This window comes from Ceratotherium simum, chromosome 36 (genome assembly GCF_057802395.1).
Source record: "Ceratotherium simum simum isolate JZ-2026a chromosome 36, ASM5780239v1, whole genome shotgun sequence".
NCBI classification, from domain to species: Eukaryota; Metazoa; Chordata; class Mammalia; order Perissodactyla; family Rhinocerotidae; genus Ceratotherium; species Ceratotherium simum.
In genome coordinates this window covers 1,253,701-1,272,400 of record NC_141935.1, presented here as the reverse complement: position 1 = coordinate 1,272,400, position 18,700 = coordinate 1,253,701, and the positions used below count along the sequence as shown (strand labels likewise).

Sequence of the window (18,700 nt, the reverse complement as noted above, 5' to 3'; positions counted from 1 at the left end):
GAGCCGGAAGTCCCAGGTTCAAGTCCAGCTCATCTCCTCACACATGTGGAGTCCCGGGCTGGGCTCTCCCTTCTCTGGGTATCAGCCTCCTCATCTGGGCCGTGAGGGCGTGGGACCAGATGGGTGCCAAGGGCCAAGTGGGCTCTGCCAGATCTACACTCACCAGATCAAGGCCTTTAGGGTGTGCGCCTGTGCCTCTGTCCACAAGAGCATGGGGTCACATGGATACACAGAAGGGGCCACACGCTCAGAGCTGCTCCGTCTGCAGCTCACAGCAACACACAGCACGCGAGGTCACCCAGTTCCCTGGCACCCTCTCCCTCAGGAACGCAAACACCCCATCCGTCGCCCACATGCTGGTAGAGTCCAATCACAGTCCCCTTCCGGGGTCCAGGAGTGCAGAGCCAGCTGCCTCTGCCATGTGTGTCCACTTGCAAGGCCATTCCTCCTCTTGGTCTTTCTGAAGTGTGCAGGGCATCTTCCTCCCTGGAAAGCCAGCTGCTGGGAGTAAGGGGGAGGTGGGGGAGGCAGAGGTAGGGTAGGCTTGTCTGAGCCTGAGAGTTGAAATCCCTTTCCACATTCTGGGTCCTGAGCCAGTCCAGGCTCTCTCCCCATGCAGAGCCTGGCCCTGCAGAGGCTGGGTGGGGTGGGGGTCAGGGTCTGGGGTTCAGAGGTAGCTGCTTGCTCTCACCACCTGCCATCCGCCTAAAACCTGATTTTCCCTCCCTTGCCAGCCAGCCAGCCAGCCAGCGGGGCAAGGGGAAGGTTGGGGGGAGTGGCTCCTCCCCCGCTGCCTCCCAACTTTCCTTTGACGGCATCAGGATGAGGCCCCCAGTCCTGTTCCCTGCCCTCCTCTGGCTCCAGGGCTTCTTGGCTAAGGTAAGGTGGGCACTGGGGATGGGAGGGTGGGGTCCCTGCTCTCCAGGGCCCATTCAGGCCTCCCACCTCTCTTGGGGCTGCACAGCTGGTCTGCATTAGGCAAGACAGAGGCTCCCCCTTCCCACCCGCCAGCAGGCAGGATGGCAGCAAGAACAGTCTGCTCCTGGCGCCGGCTGCCTCCCACCTCTTGGGTGTGCCCGCCAGCGACGCCCCTTTGGCCGTGTCTGGGGCAGTCTTGGACAACAGGACAGCTTCCCCCTGATCCCACCCTGTCCCCACTGGCTTTCATATGGGCCTGGACCCTAGAGGCCTCTGCCCATCTCCCCTCTCCTTCCTATGGGAAGATGTGTGCCACTCCCTGGAAGGGAGCCCAGCCGGGGAGAGTGGAGGTAGGTGTCTTCAGAGGGGAGGGGGTCTGGGAGGGAGGGGGGTACAGGAGGGAGGAGGGGGTCTGGGAGGGAGGGTGAGGGGCTAGGAGGGAGGGAGGGCGTCTGGGAGGGAGGGGGGTGTCCAGGGGCAACTTCTCTGCGCAGACTCTGCCTCTGCTCTGCCCCTTTGTCTCGCCTACTTCTTTAGGGCAGAAGAGGCGTGGGGAGACTCTGAATGCTCCCCCTTTGCCCCAGGACCACCTCTGAAAATGAACGTCAGCAGAGAGGGGAGGCCGACTAGCCTCTTTTTGAGCTGGGCAGCCCCAGAGCCAGGCGGGTTCAGCCACGCCCTGTGCCTCACCTATCTGCTCCCCTCAGTTCTCCTGAAGGGCAGCCGCTCCAGGCCCACACCAACGTGTCCAGCTTTGAGTTCCAGGGCCTGGTGCCAGGAAGTTGCTACCAACTGGAAGTGACCGCCCTGCGACCCTGTGGGCAGAATGCCACCGTCACCCTTACTGTCTACACTGGTGTGTGGCCTGCAGGCGGGGGGCGGGGGGTGTGCAGGCATTGACTGGGGTCTGAGAAGGAGGTGGCTTCCCTGAAGGGCTAGTGAGGGTCAGGGGAGACAAGAGAGCAACATCTCCGAGAACCACGCGGGGTACGATGGCCCATTTAGAAGCAGAGGGTGATGCCCCCCTGGCCCTGAAGTGGGTGCTTCTCTCCCTCCGATGCAGCCCCATTGTCTGTCTGCTACCTGCAGCTCCATAGCCCTGGGAGCCCATCCAGCCTGGAGGCCTCATGGAGTGCTGCCCCTGGGGAGCAGGATGGCTACCTGTTTCTCCTCTACCACCTGGAGTCCCAGACATTGACACACAAGATCTCTGTGCCCCCAGGCACCCTGTCCTACAATTTTAGCGACCTGTTGCCAGGTAGCGAGTATGATCTGGAGGTTACCACCTGGGCTGGCCACCTCCAAGTGAAGACCAGCATCCGGCAGTGGATAGGTGAGCAGGCCCTTGGCAGGGCCCCAGGTAGCAGCCAGTCTGGGAGTGATGGTGGCCATCCAGATCTCCTGGCAACCACCTCCCAACGTGGCCTGGCTTCCGGGCTTCTTTCTGGGCTCAGTGCTGGGATCCTGCTCCAGGGCCCTCTCTAGAGCCTGACTTTGCTCTCTCCATTCTTCCTGCAGCCCTTGTGTCCCCAGATCAGCTGGTGCTCCCTACCCTGGGCACCAGTGCCCTGTGAGCCTCCTGGACTGGCTCTGTGGGGGCCGCCTGGCTCCACCTGGTGCTCACAGACCTCCTGGGTGGCACCAACTGGACTGTGGTGGTCAGACAGAGGGTCTCCAGTCACACCTCTGTCCACCTCTCTCCGGGCACCCCCTATGAGCTGGTGCTCAGTGCTGCTGCTGGGCCCCATCGGGCAGTGGGGCCCAATGCCGCTGAGGGGACACGTGAGTGCCTCAGGCGTAAGGGGGACACAGCAGAGGCTCCCCAGCTCTTCTCCTCTGGCCAGTGGGCAGGATACAATGGTGGAGGGTCCTTTGGAATCCCGCAGGGAAGGAGTGAGGCTCGGAGGGAGTGCCCCTCCTGGCAGCTGGTGGTGGTGCACACCTGAGAAGGTGACGGTGGTATAAGGCTCATCATCACATGAACCTCTCTGTGTCCCAGCCTCTGTGCTGTCACCTCATGTAATCCTCACGCAGCCTCGTGTAAGTCATGTCACCCCACTCTGTGGTAGAGAGAGCCAAGGTTCAGAGAGGATGGACCCACGGCCACGCAGCTTGTGTGCGGCCAAGCTGACCTGACCTGGGCTGGTGCCCACAGTGCCCACGTTGACTCTGCCGCGATTGTGTTTTGAGAAACATGGTTTGCAGTGGTGAGGAGCAGAGGTATCGGACTGCCTAGGGCGGAGGCTCACTTCTGCCACTCACTGGCTGTGGGCCTCTGGACAGATTGCTCGCTCTCTGTGCTTCTGTCTCTGCATCTTTAGTGGGGATGACAATACTAGTGTCCTCTGCGGTGGTGGGAGGAGTAAGTGTGGGATCCTGCGTGTGGACTGCTCGGAGCCGTGTGTGCACGTACACACTCGATCACGTCGGTGTCATCACCTCTTACTGCTGTCCAGGGCCAGATCCGGGATTCATCCAGAATGTGGCAAATGGTGGCCCCTGGCATCTGGATGAGACGTGGTCCAGTGCATAGAGAAAGAAGCTGGCCCAGGGAGGGTGGATCCTTCCTGTCTGCCGTTTACGTCTTTCTGCATGTGTTTGCTCCTCTCCTCCACAGACCCCTCTGCCCCCTGGACTGGGTGCTGACTCCCTAGCCTGAGAGCTCTAGGCAAGCTGGAGGGTGAGGCCCGAAGTCTGGGATGGCTACCTGCTCAGGCTGAGGAGAAGAGCACCACTCTGGGCCCCAGGGCCCCTGCCCACTGGGTGTGATGCTCTGGAGCTGAGGGTTCTGGCTGGGCCCTATGATGCCTGGGCCCAGGCCAGCACCCAGCTGGACGGTGAGTCTGGGCTGGTAGAGAACAGGATAGGGTCCTGCCTGGGGCATCTGCCTTGAGAGGCAGGTGGGTCCTCACTCTCTGGGGCTGTGTTCTTTCCAGATCCTACAGCACAGCCCAGACAAGGCGACGGCATCAAGCTGCCGCTGGACAGGCTGGAGGCCACCACGGAGCCAGGCAGGTGCTGCTCCACACAGAGGAAGCCCCAGGCCTCCTTGGAAGCAGCTCCATGCCACCTGGTGCCACCCAGTCACTTTCCATGGGCTGGTGCCCAGGGTCCCCCAGGTGGACATGGTCTCCTCTCTGGGAGACACCACCCAGAGCCTCACAGGCCGTACAAGTGAGCGCCAACCACTGTGTGCCCTTGCCTGACTGGGTGGCCTGGCCTTGGGGAGGGAGGTCTGGGTAGAGGAGAGGCTCAGGAGAGCTGGCAAGGGCACCACAGTGCCACAGACGCTGTATGGCCCCTTTAGCAAACCACCCCTCTCTGCAGGGCCCCTGGCACCCCAGTCACTGGAGGTCACTGGCAGGGGCAGCCCATCGGACCTGAACATAGGTTGGGCCCCAGCACCGGGGCAGTGGGAAGGCTACAGGGTCAGCTGGCACCAAGAAGGCAGCCAGGGGTCACCGTGCAGCCTCGTCGACGTGGGACCTGATAATTCCAGCCTGATGCTGAAGGGTCTAGTGCCTGGCTTCTGCTATAGTGTGTCTGTGTGGACCTGGGCGGGGAACCTCAGCTCCTGCATCCAGACGACCCGCACCTGCACCCGGAAGTCTTGGCTGCAGCCTCTGGGAGGCTAGCCCTGATGGTGGGGTGGGGCCAGCTTCCTTCACCCTCTGCCCTTCTGTGTGCTGTGCTCTTGACTCAGAGGGCCACACGTCCATCCAAGGCCAGGCCTTTCGTGGATCTATTTGCAAGCATTTTCCACATCTTGCCGTCTGGTCAGCCATCCATCTAACAAATATTTAATAAATGCCTCCCATTTTTTAGGAATGAGGCTAAAAATTATGATAGTCTAGAAAGGAAGACTGACAAGTAAACAGATGGTGTATGTATACATACACACACATAAACGCACATATATAATATGTATTATTTTACACAGCATATAATAATAGATGTAAATGCATTGATGGGAATATGCTCAGTGTATTTTGAACTGTATGAAACTCTTCCTGTGGGTTCAAGTCCGTGACTACGGGAATTTTACGTGGTTCAGTCTAATCTTTTAGGACTTGCAGGAGGGACCGCTGCTTAGGGAGTCAGGGAAGGTTCCAGGAGAAGAGTGAGCTGAGAAGCATGTGGGTCTGCGCAGGATGGGCAGAGAGGGACTTTATTGAGAGGCTGCTAGTGCACCAAGGCCCACAGGGGGCAGAGAGAGCGCGTGTCGGCGGGTGAGCTGGAGACCCGGGCCCTAAGGGGTTAAGAGGCAGGTGCCATGCGTGGGGACCATGTGAGCCAGCCTTCGTGTCCTCAAGGAGCCGACAGTCTGGGGAGGAGGTGGGGAGCAGGTCTCAGGGCAGAGACCCATGTCTTTCAAGGGGTTTTCCTGGGAAAGAAGAGTGGCTTCGAGCCCATGGAAGGTGGACTTGTAAGCGTTTGGGGCCCGTCTAGAGACGGAGGAGAAGGGTGCAGACAGCGTTCAAGGGGAGATGGTGACAATGACGGGGATCTGGGCCAATCCAAGTCTGTTCTTCCTTGACCCTGCAGTCCCTGCTTCTCCTGCCAACCTGAGCCTGGGCCTGGCCTCCCTGCCTCCTGCCCTGAGGGCCTCCTGGAGTCCCCCACCGGGCGGCAGGGACGGCTTCCAGCTGCGGCTTTACTGCCGGAGGGCCCTGACTCTGGAAAGCCAGGAGATGCTGGCTCCCGAGGCTCAGTACTTCTCCTGGGCCCAGCTGGCCCTGGGCACTGAGTTCCTGGTATGGCTGGCCGCCCTGCAGGGCCCGGATGAGAGCAGCAGTCCCAGCTCCATGGGCTGGAATAGTGACTGCCCTCTGCACAGGCCCTCCTTACCGGCCACCCTTGCCGTTTGGATTCCCCGGGGGGCCTCTGTCATTCTTGGGCAGGCAGCTGGGCTGACTGTGGTTGTCCCCGACCCCAAGGCACCAGGAGACCCAATGCCCTGACTGGGAACCCCCAGGCCCAGGCCCCCAGCAGCCTGCACGGAGGGCAGAGCCCTGGGGTTTGCTCTCGTGCAGTGGCCATGGGTGCAGGACCCTCCACGCTCTCGGCCACGCTGTGGAGGTGGGAGGTGGGAGGTGGGGAGGACCCGGCCTCCAGCCCCACCTGGGCTGCGAGTGGCTAACAACGATGAGGGCTCACGCTCACTGGCTCTTCGCTGAGTCTCCCTGTGTTCTCTCCTTTATTCTCACAACCACAGCCTGTGAGGTAGGCAATAGGGTTCTCTCCCTTCGCAGACGAGGAAACGAGGCACAGAGAAGGGAGGGACCTGCCCCGGGGTCCTCGGCCCTCAGTGGGGAGCTGGGATCCCAGGTCAGACGAGCGACGCAGAGCCCCTGCTCCTGGCCATGTGCGAGCCCCCAAGAGGAGTGGGAGATGACGGCCCTGCAGAGGCCGGCAGTCACCCAGGCGCAGGGGTTCCCCTGCTCCCTGAAGCCCGCGAGCCACAGAACCCGAGTCGGAAGCTCCTCTCATGCTGGCCTGAGACCTCCTGCTCTTCTGCTGGCTGGGTCCTCGGTGAGGAGCAGTTGCTGCCCTAGCCTAGCGCCCTCCCTCTCCAGGGCGGCCACCCCCCCCCCCCCCCCCCCGTCCTCCTGGTTCCTCTCGAGGACGTGAGGCCTCAGACAGGCTTGGAGGGAACTGGAAAGAGTTCTGGCCTGGGAGGCAGGAGACCTGGTTCCAGCTGTGGCTCAGCCCCTGGAGCAAGCCTCGACCCTCTCTGAGCCTCAGTTTCCCCATTTACAAAGGAGGTGTTGACAAGGTGACTGGGCCAGGCTCGTGTGACTCCAGGTCCTGGTCTGAGTCCCCAGACACCTGCCTGCCCTTCAGAGCCTGTCCACCCACTTAGGGGCCTTTGAAGCTCCTTGGGTGCCGGGCCTGGGCTGGGAAAAAGCACCTGACTGAACTCTGTGCTGCCCCGTCCAGCTTTGCCCAGGACAGGTGCTGGGGTAGGCGGGCGGGTGATTCTGTGCTGGTCTGTACTGTGGAGCCCTGCCACCATACCACTCAGATTGGGTGTCGCCTGACACCCTGGACCGGAGTCTCAGCTCCCGGGGGTTTCCTGTGGGGCCGAGGATGGAGGAGAAGTGGGGGATCCTTCAGGGAGGAAGGAGCCCAGATGTGGCTGTATTCTTTCCTCCTGTGATGGTCTGTTAGACCCACCCTAACGGCACCACAGGCCAGTAGCTTCAACGGCAGAAATGGGTTTCCTTGATGCTTTGGAGGCTGGAAGTCTGAGATTGGGATGTGGGCAGGGCTGGCTTCTTCTGAGGCTGTGAGGGAAGGGTCTGGCCCAGGCCTCCCTCCTAGGCATGTAGATGCCATCTTCTCTCTGTGTCCTCACCTGGTGGTCCCTTTGTGTGTGTCTGTGTCCTAATTTCCTCTTCTTATAAGGACGCCAGTCATAGGGCCCCACCTAATGACCTCATTTTACCTTAATTACCTCCTTAAAGACCTTATTCCCAAATACAGTCAAATTCTGAGGTCCTGGGGATCAAGACTTCAATGTGAATTTTTGGAGGGACACGGTCCAGCCCATAACACCTCCCTCCATGTCCATCCCCCATATCTTGCTCTCTCCACAGCCCCTCTCACCCCTCCTCTGGTAAATGTGACCAGTGAAGGCCTGGCTCAGCTCTGGGCATCCTGGGTCCATGCTCCCGGGGGCTGGGATGGCTACCAGGTGACCCTGTACCAGGCAGGTGTCCAGGCAGGCACCAGCACTGTGGGAGCTGAGGGGGACAGCACGAGCTTTCCGGCTCTGACTCCGGCACTAAGTACAAGGTGGAGATTGTCTCCCAGGCTGGGACCCTCCACACGGCGGCCGCCATCGCCTCTGGCTGGACCAGTAAGTGGGGGTGGGAGAGGCAGTGGGGGGAGGGAGGCGTGCAGGCTCCCTCTGAGACCCCTGGGTTCCTCCCTCAGTGGCATCTGAACCCCTCTCTAGTCTTTCCAGCCTCCACACCTGAGGGCCCTGCGTGGGGTCAGCCAGCCCCTGCATCATGCACTGGGCCCTCAGGGCTGGGGCCAGCGGCCTGGTTCATCTGCCTCCTTCCACCCACAGCCCCACTCATGCCCAATGAGTTGTTGGTGTCCATGCGGGTGGGCAGTGCCGTGATTGGCCTGGTCTGGGCCAGCGGCCCCTTGGGGCAGGGGGTGTGCCAAGCTCAGCTCCCAGTGGCCGGGAACATCTCCTGGGAGCAGCCCCTGGTGCTGGGCCAGGCCCACCTCGTCCCGAGGGACCTCACACCTGGATGCAGCCTCTCCCTGTCCATGCAGTGTCGGGCGGGCTGCTGCAGGCGTCTACCCCCCCGTGCTGCTGCGCATTGGTATGTCGACTTCTGTTGGGGAGGACGAAAGTGCCCTGAGAGGCAGGCCCCAATCCAGGGTCAGCACTGTCCGTTCTGTCCTGAGCCACCTGTCCCCCAGGGGGGGTGCCTGCCCTGGCGATGTGCTCCCTCTGCTTCTCCAGATGGGAGTGATGTCCAAAGGAGAGGTTGTCTCTCCTTGTGGCCGGTGCCCCTTCCCATGAAGATAAATGCCCAGTCCCTTTGGCCTGCTGATTTTGAGAGCCCCTGTCCCAGATGCCATCCTCTTGGGGTACACTAACACCCCCACAGCCCAGAACCTTGGATTCTCACAGAGCCTGGCCCCTTGGAGGTTGTGCAGTGCCACTCCGAGGCCACCTGCCTGGCCCTGAACTGGGTGGTGCCTGCGGGGGACGTAGGCTCCTGCGTGTTACTGGCAGAGCAGCTGGCCTCGGGAGGGAACACTCAGCTCATTTTCCAGGCCAGCAACTCCGGGGATACTCTCCTGGTGTCCAGCCTGGCTCCTGCCACTTCCTACTGCCTCAGCCTCGCCGTGCTGGGCAGGAATGGCCTGCGGCGTCGGGCTGTTGCCATGGTGTGCACCACTTCTGCAGCGGGGAGGCAGTCTTCACGCCTCGGGAGCCCCTCTGCTCACTCGGGCTTCCTCTGTTGTCACCCACTGGGGCTCTCCCTCCTCTGGCCTTGCTGCGGGGGCCCCTGCTTTCCAAGCCCCAACCCTTTCTCTGGCCCTGATCCAGGTACCAGGAGCCTCAGGCCCTGCACGCCGGCCCCGGAATCTTCTAGTCCTTATTTAGTTGTCTCCTTCAGCCACAGGGTGCCAGGCACCATGAGAGGCGCTGGGGAGCGATGGTAGGACCCCCGCCCTTGGGGACCTTGCTAGGCGCCCCGTCAGACCCTCACTCTCCTGCTCTCTGTCCCCAGCCTGGCACCTCCCAGCTGGAGCCTGAGCCGGGGTGGGAGTGATGGTCACACAGGGCGTGTTTGGCAAGAATGACGGGCAGACCTGGTGGGACGGCGTCATCGCCACCACCAACACATCACGTGAGTCCTGGCCCAAGAGGGCCTGGGAGACTCTGGCTACTGCCGAGAAGGGCGCAGGTGAGGGCCCCGGGCACCAAGACTGGTGAGATGAAATGTCTGGGGCCGGCGCAGCTCTCAGAGCAGGAAGGGGGCCAGCATGTTCTTGAAGATGGGGCTGAACGTGCATTATGAACGGTGGGAGCAGGAGAAATGGGGTAGCCCCTCTGGTGGGGGGAGCCTCTGCCTCACTGCCAACCCTGCCCTGCCCCTTCCCTGTTCTTCTCAGTGGCTTGGCCTTCTCGGGGAGCCATCAACGGCACGTGGTACGACCACTACTCTGGAGAACAGGACTCTACCTGGCCATCCTACTTCCCAATCCCTTCCCCCCAGGGCCCTGGGCCACACTGAGATCCTGGACGGTGCCTGTGGGCACGGAGGACTGTGGGCAGACCCAGGAGATATGCAATGGGCAGCTCAAGCCAGGTTACCAGTATTGGTGACGGCAAAGGCTGAGCGGAGGGGCAGCCCCTGTAAATTTCATTCACGGGTTGTTTACACGTTCTCTCAACAAAAGATCTGGACTGAGTCACACACAGAAAGCATGTCGTGGTCCATCAGGGTCAATAGAGTTGTTTTGACAGGGCATCCTGGTAGACAAGGCAAAAAGGGGAACCCCCATCTGTTATGTGGTTCTTTTTTCAGAAAAGAAGGGGGAAAGGGTGCTGTTTCAGCTTGCCAGGGTGATGCCAAGTATATTCAGACACCTGCTTCTCGGGCTTCTCCTTGCTTTCAGAGTGTGGCAGGGAAGATGGAAGGGAAGCTGGGTGGCTTGTTCTAAAGTTTCAGGTAGCTCTAAACAGGTGAGGACCTCTCATCTTGGAGGGTCTATTGCTCGTGACTCAGTTTCCTGGGAGGGGCTTTGCCTTCTCTGCTTGCCTCTTCCCATCAGAAGGCCCCGTCTTTCTGCCCCAGGTTGTGTTGTGGCCTTTACTGAACACAGCTCTCCTGAGACAGCTGTCTCCTCTCAGCCTTCTCAGGTAGGGCTACGGTTCCCACTGGGCCCCTCATCTGAGGCTTGTCCCCACCAGCAGCAGGCGCCCAGCTGAGACTGCAGGGAGGACATGGCCCACCTCGCAAAGCTGGAAACCCAGACCAGAGATGAGGGGCTGCTGACCCCGGGCTTGGCCTGGGTGGGTGGATGGACAGGGCAGGGGAGGCAGAGGCCTCAAGGGTATGGTCTGCTGCTGCCATGAACACTCCCTCCCTGCACTGCCCTCTGTGCCTGCTGCTCCTGGGCCATCACGGTTCCGGAACAGCACTGTCCAGGGGAAACATAAGGCAGGCCACCCATGTCAAACCACAAATGTAATTTAAAATTTCCTAGTAGCTACGTTAAAAAGGTAAAAAGAAATAGGGGAAATTAATTTTAGTAACATTTTATTTAAACCAAGATATCAAAAATACTATATCAACATGTGATCCATTTTTTTAAATTGTTAATGAGCTATTTTACATTCTTTTTTTCTTGTTAAGTCTGTGAAATCCTGAGTGTATTTTACACTTAGGGCAAATCTGAATTTGGAGCAGCCACATTTCAAAGTGCTTGATAGCCACATGTGGCTGGTGGTTGGACAGTGCATTCCAGAAGGCCCAGGAGGCCAGGCCTCTCTCCTCTGTCTTTTCTTTGAGGATGTCAGGGACTAGAGTGGTGTCTTTGGGGTGGACTTGGGAGCTGGGCAGGGAGAGCTTGCTGGGTGTTCTCAGGTCCCCTTCAGGATGGTCCCCTGGCAGCCATCTCTGGCCTCGGTTTGGCACTGGGAACTTCTGGGGGAGGGGGCTTGTTGCTGTGCCCTCCACCCGGAGGGTCTCACATCCAGCAGAGGCTGGCATGTCTGCAGGACAGTGGGACAAGGCTGCTATGTTCCGCCTTGCCCTCCGCAGGGCCCCAGGCCGGTGTCTCCCGGATGGCAATGCCCCTGCCAGTGGTGGTGGGCATCGTGGCGGCTGGAGTCCTCACCGTCTGTGCTGTGCTGGGCCTGCTGCACTGGAGGCGGGTGAAGGGGCAGAGGTGAGTGGGAGGGAAGGCCGGGGCCAGCGCTGCTGGGGGAAGAGGGGCCCCTTCCCCCAGAGGCCAGCCTACCCCTTGTCCCCCTGGGGCTGGAACCCACAGGCCTTTCATCCTTGGCAGGGCAGAGAAGAATCTGTTTTCCCAAGAGCTGACAGCTTACAACCTGTGGTGAGTGCACGTCCCCGCCCTCCCGATGGCCTGGTGGGCAATGTGCCCCTGCCCTGCTCAGGTCATGGGGGCATGGCCCTCTCCCCTGGCAGCCTGCTCGCCTGGGGCTGCATCCCAACCAGGCTGGGCTCATGCCTCTGCCACCCGCACCCCTTTGTCACAACTTCCCCAGGGCCTTTTCTCCAACTCTTTGAGCTCCCAGCTGTTTTCGGCACATTCAGCCTCCTCCTTCCCACTCCTTCCTCCTTCTCCCCTCACCTCCTCCTTCTCCTCCTTGTCCTCCTCCTCCTCCTCCTCTCCTTCCCCCTCCCCTCTCATCCCTGCCTCCTCCCATCCCCTCCTCCTCCGCCTCCTCCTCCCCACCTTTCCCCTCTCCTCCTCCTCCCCCTCTTCCCCTTCCTCCTCTTCCTCCTTCCCTCCTCCTCCTCTCCTCCTCCCCTTCCCTCCTCCTCCTCCTCCCCTCCTCTCTCTTCCTCCTCTTCCTCCTCTCCTCCTCCTCCTCCTCTTCCTCCCCTCCCCTCCCCTCTCTTCCCCTCCTCCTCCTCCCTCCGGAAGACACTAGCCCGGGGATCTATGGAGGGCAAGTCTGTAATTGTTCCTCTGGTCACTCCTGCCCTTCCTACATTGACTCTGTACTGAGCTGACGTGTGCGAGCACCACTGTGCACGGAAGCCCTCCTCGGGACCATGGGGGCTCTAAAGACTCACAGTTGTGTCCACCTGTGGCCTGTCTGCCCGCATCTTCCTGCACTGGCAGTGGGCAGCCCAGACCGTGCATCGGGGGACCTGCTCAGCGTGCTGGCTCCACTTCACAGGTGGACCCAGGTCTGTGCTCCTAGAAGCTCCCAGGTGATCAGGTCGCGCAGCCAGGACTGTTCCCACCACCCACCTGAGCACAGGGGAGGACTCTGCACATCAGGGCCCTGGGCCCACTCCCTGCCTCTCCCACTAGGCAGACCCACCAGCCAATCCCCATTCACAGCTTCTGGCAGAGCTACGAGGCCAAGAGTGTGCATGCTCACCAGGCTTTCTTCCAAGAGTTCGAGGTACAGCCTCTACTGCCCTCAGGCTCAGAGCAGAGAGGGCCACGGGCATCTGGGCTGGGCTGGACCTGCCCTGAAGGTGTGGGGGGAATCTCCCAGCTGTGCACACCCCCCTGCCCCTCTCTGGGGTAGGGCGGGCTTGTCCTGTCAGCCACCAGCACCTGCCCCCAACCTCTGCAGGAGCTGAAGGAGCTGGGCAAAGAGCAGCCCAGACTGGAGGCCGAGCACCTTGCCAATGCCACCAAGAACAGCTACCCGCACGTGCTGCCTTGCAAGTGGCAGGCCCAAGGAGGGCTGTGTGCCCCACGCTAAGTGTGGGTGACCTTTACCCTCTGCAGAGGACCGCTTCCGGGTCCCGCTGGCCCAGCTGGAGGGATAGCCCCACTCCGCCTACATCAATGCCAACTTCATCCTGGCAAGGCTGCCTGCGGGGCTGTCGGTGGGGCGTCTGCTCGGGAGACAGGCTGTAGGCAGGCCACGTGTGGTGGGGCTGGGGTGTGGTGGTGTCTCTGAGGCCACCCCTCCTGGTGCACATGTGTGTTGGTGTGTTTGCACACATGGAGGCAAGGACACAGGTCCTCACTCCTGGAGATCACACGTGGGATGTTTACTGCTGCGTGTGGTGGGGCCCGGGGCCCAAGGCGTCACCAAATCGCATGTTCCTGTGCTCCACCCCCGCAGGGCTACACCCACCCGCAGGAATTCATCGCCACCCAGGGGACGCTCAAGAGAACTCTGGAGGACTTCTGGCGGCTGGTGTGGGAGCAGCAGGTCCATGTCATCATCACGCTGACCATCAGCACGAACCGAAGGGTGAGCAGTTTCCGGAATGGCCACCAGGTGGCACATGCGCTCCTTGCGGGAATGGCTGTCGTGTTGGAGCTGGGTCGGTGCAGAGGGCAGACTTTCCGCAGAGCCCAGGATGCGTGGAGGGGTGGGGTTGGGCCCACCACTGCCCCCTCCGCTTTACCCTTGGCCCCAGGTGCTGTGTGAGCATTACTGGCCGGCCGACCCCACCCCTGTCACCCACAGTCATATCACTGTCCACTTCCTGGCTGAGGAGCCCAAGGACGAGTGGACCATGTGGGAGTTCTGGCTGCAGCACATGCGCCCCAGGGGATGGGACGGGGCGGGGTGGGGAGGGTGGGGAGGAGTAGGCATCTGAACTGGTACCCTCGGGAAAGGGTGCCCCACTGCCTGGGTCCCCAGGCCTCCTGCCCTCCGAGATCGCAGGCACCCGGCACTGCCCAGGGCAGGTGGTGGTGAGGGAAGGTACAGAGGCACAGAGAGGGTTAGGGGTTTGTCGGAGGTCGCGCAGAGTCCAAGGCAGAGCAGGCAGGAAGTGAGTGTTCCTGCCCTGCGCTCAGCTCCCTGCTTCACTCCAAACCCCCATGTCCCATCTGCCTTCCCAGGCTGTGCCTCCTGGGACAAGAAAGCCAGGGACCAGCAGCGCCCCTCTGCCTGCGCACCCTCTAGGCAGAGATCACCCAGGAGCCTGGAGAAGGAGCCAAAGGGGGGGGGGTCTCCAGTCTGCGGGGGGTGGGGGGCACTGCTCCTGCCCTTGGGGGACACCCAGTCTGAGAGGGGAGGCATCACCCCTGCCCTCGGGGATCTGGTGAGGAAAGCTGAGGTGCTGGGCCGAGGACCCTGGAGTCAGGAGGACAAGGAGAAGCAGCGGTCCCTCCTCCCCCGCCCCTCCTCAGAGGGCCCGGCGGCAGCAGCAGAGGGTGAGACAGCTGCAGTTCACCACGTTGCCTGACCACAGCGTCCCCGTGGTCCCCAGCTCCCTGCTCACCTTCACAGAGCTGGTGAGGGAGCAGGTGAGGGCTGCCCGGGGCCCATCCTGGTGCACTGGAGCTGAGGCCAGGTAGGGGGCAAGGGGCTGCCTGGCCTGGAGGGAGGAGGGGGGAGGGCTCAGGCAGCCCCTCCACCCTGCAGCTGCCCGGGTGTTGCCCCCAGCACCGGCGTGGGCCGCAGTGGCACCTCCGTGGTCCTGTTGAGGCTGCCACAGCAGCTGGAGGAGGAGCCGACAGTGGACGTGTTCAACGCCATATACGAGCTGCGGCTGCACCGGCCCCTCGTGATGCAGACCCTGGTGAGGGCCCAGCAGGCTGGGCTGGGAGGAGGACCCTGAGGGAGCAGTGGGAGGTGGCCCGCCATGAGGCCACAGGTCTGAAGGGACCAGGGAAAGGAGCTCCCGGGGCACACAGAGGACCCGGGGAGGAGGGGCTGGAACACGGGACCCCATCTGGGCTTCCGTGTCCCTTTCGTGGAAGGGGAGGTGGGGTGGGCCTGCCAGTTTCCACACTGTGGGATGGCACCAGGAGGCTCCCTCCTGCCCCTACCCACCCCTGTCTTGCTGGCAGGCCTGGAGACGGACCCACCCCCCCAGAGCCAATACATCTTCCTGCACAGCTGCCTCCTGAACAGGACTCTGGAAGGGCCCCTTGACCCCTCTGAGTGGGTCACAGCTCCCTGGGCCCTTGTTGGGTGGGGTGCAGGTTTCTGTGCCCTCTCAGTGACGGTCCCCCGACTCCCGCCCATGGCAGAGCCGAGAGGACTCGACGTGGGAACCGGGGACCCTCCAGTGCCCTGACCCCTCCACGCCCCGCCCCCGGGCCCCAGCCCATCCCAGTGGCCAGCTTTGCCCAGGCGTGGCCCCAGAGGGCGGCCCATGCCAGCGTGGCTTCCTGCAGGAGTACGAAGTACGCTTCGGGCCGGGGTTGGTGAGAACTGAGGCAGGCGCCTCTGCCTGGTGGGCCCTTCTTCAGGCTCTACCCAGGCTCAGGTGCGCATCTCCCTCCCCGCTCCTGCTCCAGGCCATTGGGGATGAGGCTGGCTCGTCAACGCCCCGCCCCGGCCATGAACAGGACAGCACTGTCCCCTGTGAGTGCCGTGGATGGTGTGGGTGGCCAGGGGGCTGGGTGGGGATTCTGCAGCCTCTCCCTGCATCTTCCCTCAGACGCCCGTCCTCAAGCGGAGGAGAGCCCCCTGGACGAGCTGCCCGAAGCCTGGCTCTTCCTTGTCAGATGAGGACCTGTTGCGCTCTTCGACCATCTGTGCTTCCTGGGCGAGGGCTCCTGGGGGCCCTAGAGCTGTGGGTCGGGCAGGGGACACCCTCAGTGCCCAGAGTGCAATGGGCTGTGCTCTGCAGGGTGGGCTTTCTGGCTGAGACCACGTGGTGCTGACAGGCCCCACGGGGCCAGAGGAGCTCTGGGAGCTGGTGTGGAATCACCAGCCCGTGTGCTGGTCTCCCTGTGCCCGCCCCACTCTCGGGAGAAGGTGAGGGAGCAGAGGGTCCGAGGACGGGAGGCCTCAGGAGTCGGGGCGGGGTGGGAGGTTGGCGGTGTGGCCTGTGACCCGGTCAGGTAGAGACCTCCGGGAGCTCCCGAGCCGCCCTGACTTGGTCCTGCCACGGGAGTTCTGGCCAACGGAGATGCAGGCCATGGTCGTGCACACAGTGACAGTGTGCTGGGTGGCCGAGAGCAGCATGGTGGGCTGGCCCTGCACCCTCCTCAGGGTCACACCCTTAGGTCTCCAGGCTGTCAGGGGGGATGTGTGGAGAAGAGCGCTATGCCCTCCCTAGCACCAATGCCGGCATCCTTGCCCCCAGAGGGAGAGCCGGAAGGAGAGGCTGGTGCAGAGACTGCAGTTTCCGTGCTGGGAGCTGGGGCACAATCTCCTGCCACCACCCTGCTGCCCTTCCTGGCCGCTGTGGGCCAGTGCTGCTCCAGGACACGGAGAAGCTGGGCGCGCTGCTCGGCCACTCCAGGTGCTATTGGACAAAGGTCTGGGGCAGCGGGCACCAGCACCCCCTTACTGCTCCTCTGGCAGGGCCTCACTGCTTGAGTCACGAGTCCAAACAACACAGTCGTCCGGTGCTCCCGTCTCTCCTCTCTCTGCCCTACATCCTTCAGGGATGTGACATCTTTTAGGAGTTTATCCTCCCTGCCCGGGCCCAGCCTGGCTCACCAGGGACCTAACGTGCCTTCCAGGCCCCAGGCCCCGGCTGGGTCTCCCCACAGACCTGGGTACCCCCATCCCCCTCCCTCAGGGACCCCATCCAACTCTAGGCCAATTGCAGCAACGGGCAGCCCTGCTGGGCACCTTCCTGGCCGTGGACCAGCTGCTGAAGCAGGTGGGGGCTGAGGGCACCGTGGACATCTTTAACGTGGCCCTGCAGCAGTCACTGACCTGTGGCCTCATGACCCCCATGCTGGTGAGCCGCCACCAGGGGCTCGGCTTGGGACTGGCAGGGATGCAGAGGAGGTTCTGCGCCAGCTGCAGGTGGCCTCGGGGCGCACCCTCCGGGCAGCCACCAGGTGGTGCTCTGGACCACGATGCTCCCAGATGGACCAGGGTTGGGAACACAAGGCCTTTCTGGTCGGAGGGGGCAGGCTCCTCACCCTGTATCTGCCGCAGGCACAGTACATCCACCTCTACAACTGTCTGAGCTGCGCGCTGCTGGATGGGCTGCCCTGAGTTGCTCACGGCGCCGTGCAGGAGCCTAAGAGGCGTGTGCCCGCCAGGCAGTGACGACCGGCCCAGCAAGCCCGCTTGGGCCTGGCTTCCCTGGGGCTGTCGGGGAACGGGCCAAGCTGGCAATAAAGGATATGGTCAAGGTTGAGGCTGTGTCCTGTCTGTCACCCCCTTCCCAGAGGAGGCAAGAAACAGCCTCAAAGATGCGTGCGGACGTGGGGCCCAACGCGAGGGCATGGGGGGCAAACCTGAGTAGGGCCAGGCTAGGGAAGGGGTCCACCTGAACTGGCTTTCCCCTCGGAGAAGCCCCGACCCCCAACCGCCCAATGTCCTCAGACTTTAGTCTCCTGGGGCGCCCTGGGCTCAGAGCCCCAGTCACTCATGGTCTCCCCCACCCCGTTCCCGGCTTCCCTTCTGCCTGCCGTCCCTGGGCCTCTCTACCTGCTGCAGTCCCCAGGGGCCGCCCCAGCTGTGGCCTGCCTTCCCAGCAGTGTGCACGCAGGAGCCGCGCTGACTCAGAAAGCATGAGCCGGGCTTTGCCGCCCCGGTACCCGGTGTTCTCTGCTCCTTCAAGCTGTCCTCCTGCTCCCCTCGGCAGAGGAGGGAGGTGGGAGAGAGAGTGAGGGGTGTGGGGAAGAGAAAGACCAGGAGGAGCAGAGACCAGGCAGCAGGGTGAGGATGCGGCCGGGAAGCAGTCTGTCCCACAAGCTTTAGGACTGAACCGCACGCCATGTGACAGGATTGCGATGGCCCCGTGAGCTCCCGCTGCCCCCTGATCAGATGGTTCTGGATGACAGGGGGCCTGAAGCTGGACACCGATTGTCCTGGTGGGGGCTCGGGGGGACAGAGAGAGAGCCTGGGCCAGTGGGAGCAGAAGGTCCTGAAAGGCACTTAGACCTCCAAATGGGCGGCAGGGGGAGCTCTTACTGGCCAACCTGAGTTACTGGTGAAGTGCAAGGGGTCAGGGATGGCCTTTCCTGGGCCTGGCTGGAGGAGGGGACAGAGGTGGGGCTTTCTGCTCAGCCAGGGGCCTTCCCAGAATGAGGTCAGGCTCTGGGGCCCCCTCAGGGAACTGAGTGTCATATCCTTTTCAGACACTGTGCTTATCAGGAGTCCAGGGGTTGGCCCCACAATGACCCTCAGGTGGGCAGGCTGGAAGCTCAGCTATGAGAGGCCCAAGCCCCCCGCGAGGGGCTATCACTGGGGTCACAACAGGGCCCAACCATGGTTTTTCGAGCCTGGGCCCCCACACTGGACAGTGTAGGGTAATGGAGCCAGAACTACAGATGAGTGAGGCCGGAGGTGCAGGCTCACATGCGAAGGTGGGGACAGCTCCCATCTGTGCATCTTTCTGGTAACGGGAGCTGGGGCCGTCCATGCAGGGCCATCCTCTGGCTTTCCTAGGAGGGTCCTGTACATTCAGGGCCATGGCCACAGCCAGTTGAGTCTGCTGGCTTCTGGGCCAACCTGTGCAGCCGCTTGGCCCTGGGAGGCTAGCAGAGAACGGGAGAGGAGTTGATGAGCAGGTCTTGGGGTATGGAGGTAGGGATGGAAGGACTATCGGCTGTTTCCGAGGTCTCCGGCTTCCGTGTCCACTCTGGATGGACCCCAGGAAGACAGCAAGAACGGCAGACAGCCTGCTCTAGCTCTGTCCTGGGCCTG

At 62.2% G+C, this 18,700-nt stretch overlaps 1 protein-coding gene across 1 annotated transcript; it reads left to right on the top strand.

The window, feature by feature from the left end:
- The first annotated feature begins 822 nt into the window (after nt 1-822).
- Nucleotides 823-17,041, top strand: LOC101390776 (receptor-type tyrosine-protein phosphatase V-like). Its single transcript, XM_087424226.1, is given in 42 exon segments — nt 823-879; nt 965-1,070; nt 1,503-1,613; nt 1,616-1,774; nt 1,982-2,251; nt 2,437-2,700; nt 3,666-3,755; nt 3,855-3,929; nt 3,932-4,000; nt 4,003-4,092; nt 4,246-4,521; nt 5,464-5,736; nt 7,518-7,700; nt 7,703-7,780; nt 7,997-8,261; nt 8,553-8,998; nt 9,210-9,302; nt 9,568-9,630; nt 9,633-9,771; nt 10,234-10,298; nt 10,301-10,318; nt 11,223-11,349; nt 11,470-11,517; nt 12,469-12,562; nt 12,740-12,830; nt 12,898-12,974; nt 13,241-13,372; nt 13,542-13,666; nt 14,265-14,426; nt 14,519-14,654; nt 14,952-15,019; nt 15,109-15,264; nt 15,348-15,454; nt 15,522-15,583; nt 15,714-15,792; nt 15,795-15,841; nt 15,981-16,103; nt 16,188-16,224; nt 16,227-16,286; nt 16,289-16,347; nt 16,644-16,778; nt 16,982-17,041. Coding segments are annotated over 42 exon segments (5,175 nt in total).
- Nucleotides 17,042-18,700: the final 1,659 nt, after the last annotated feature.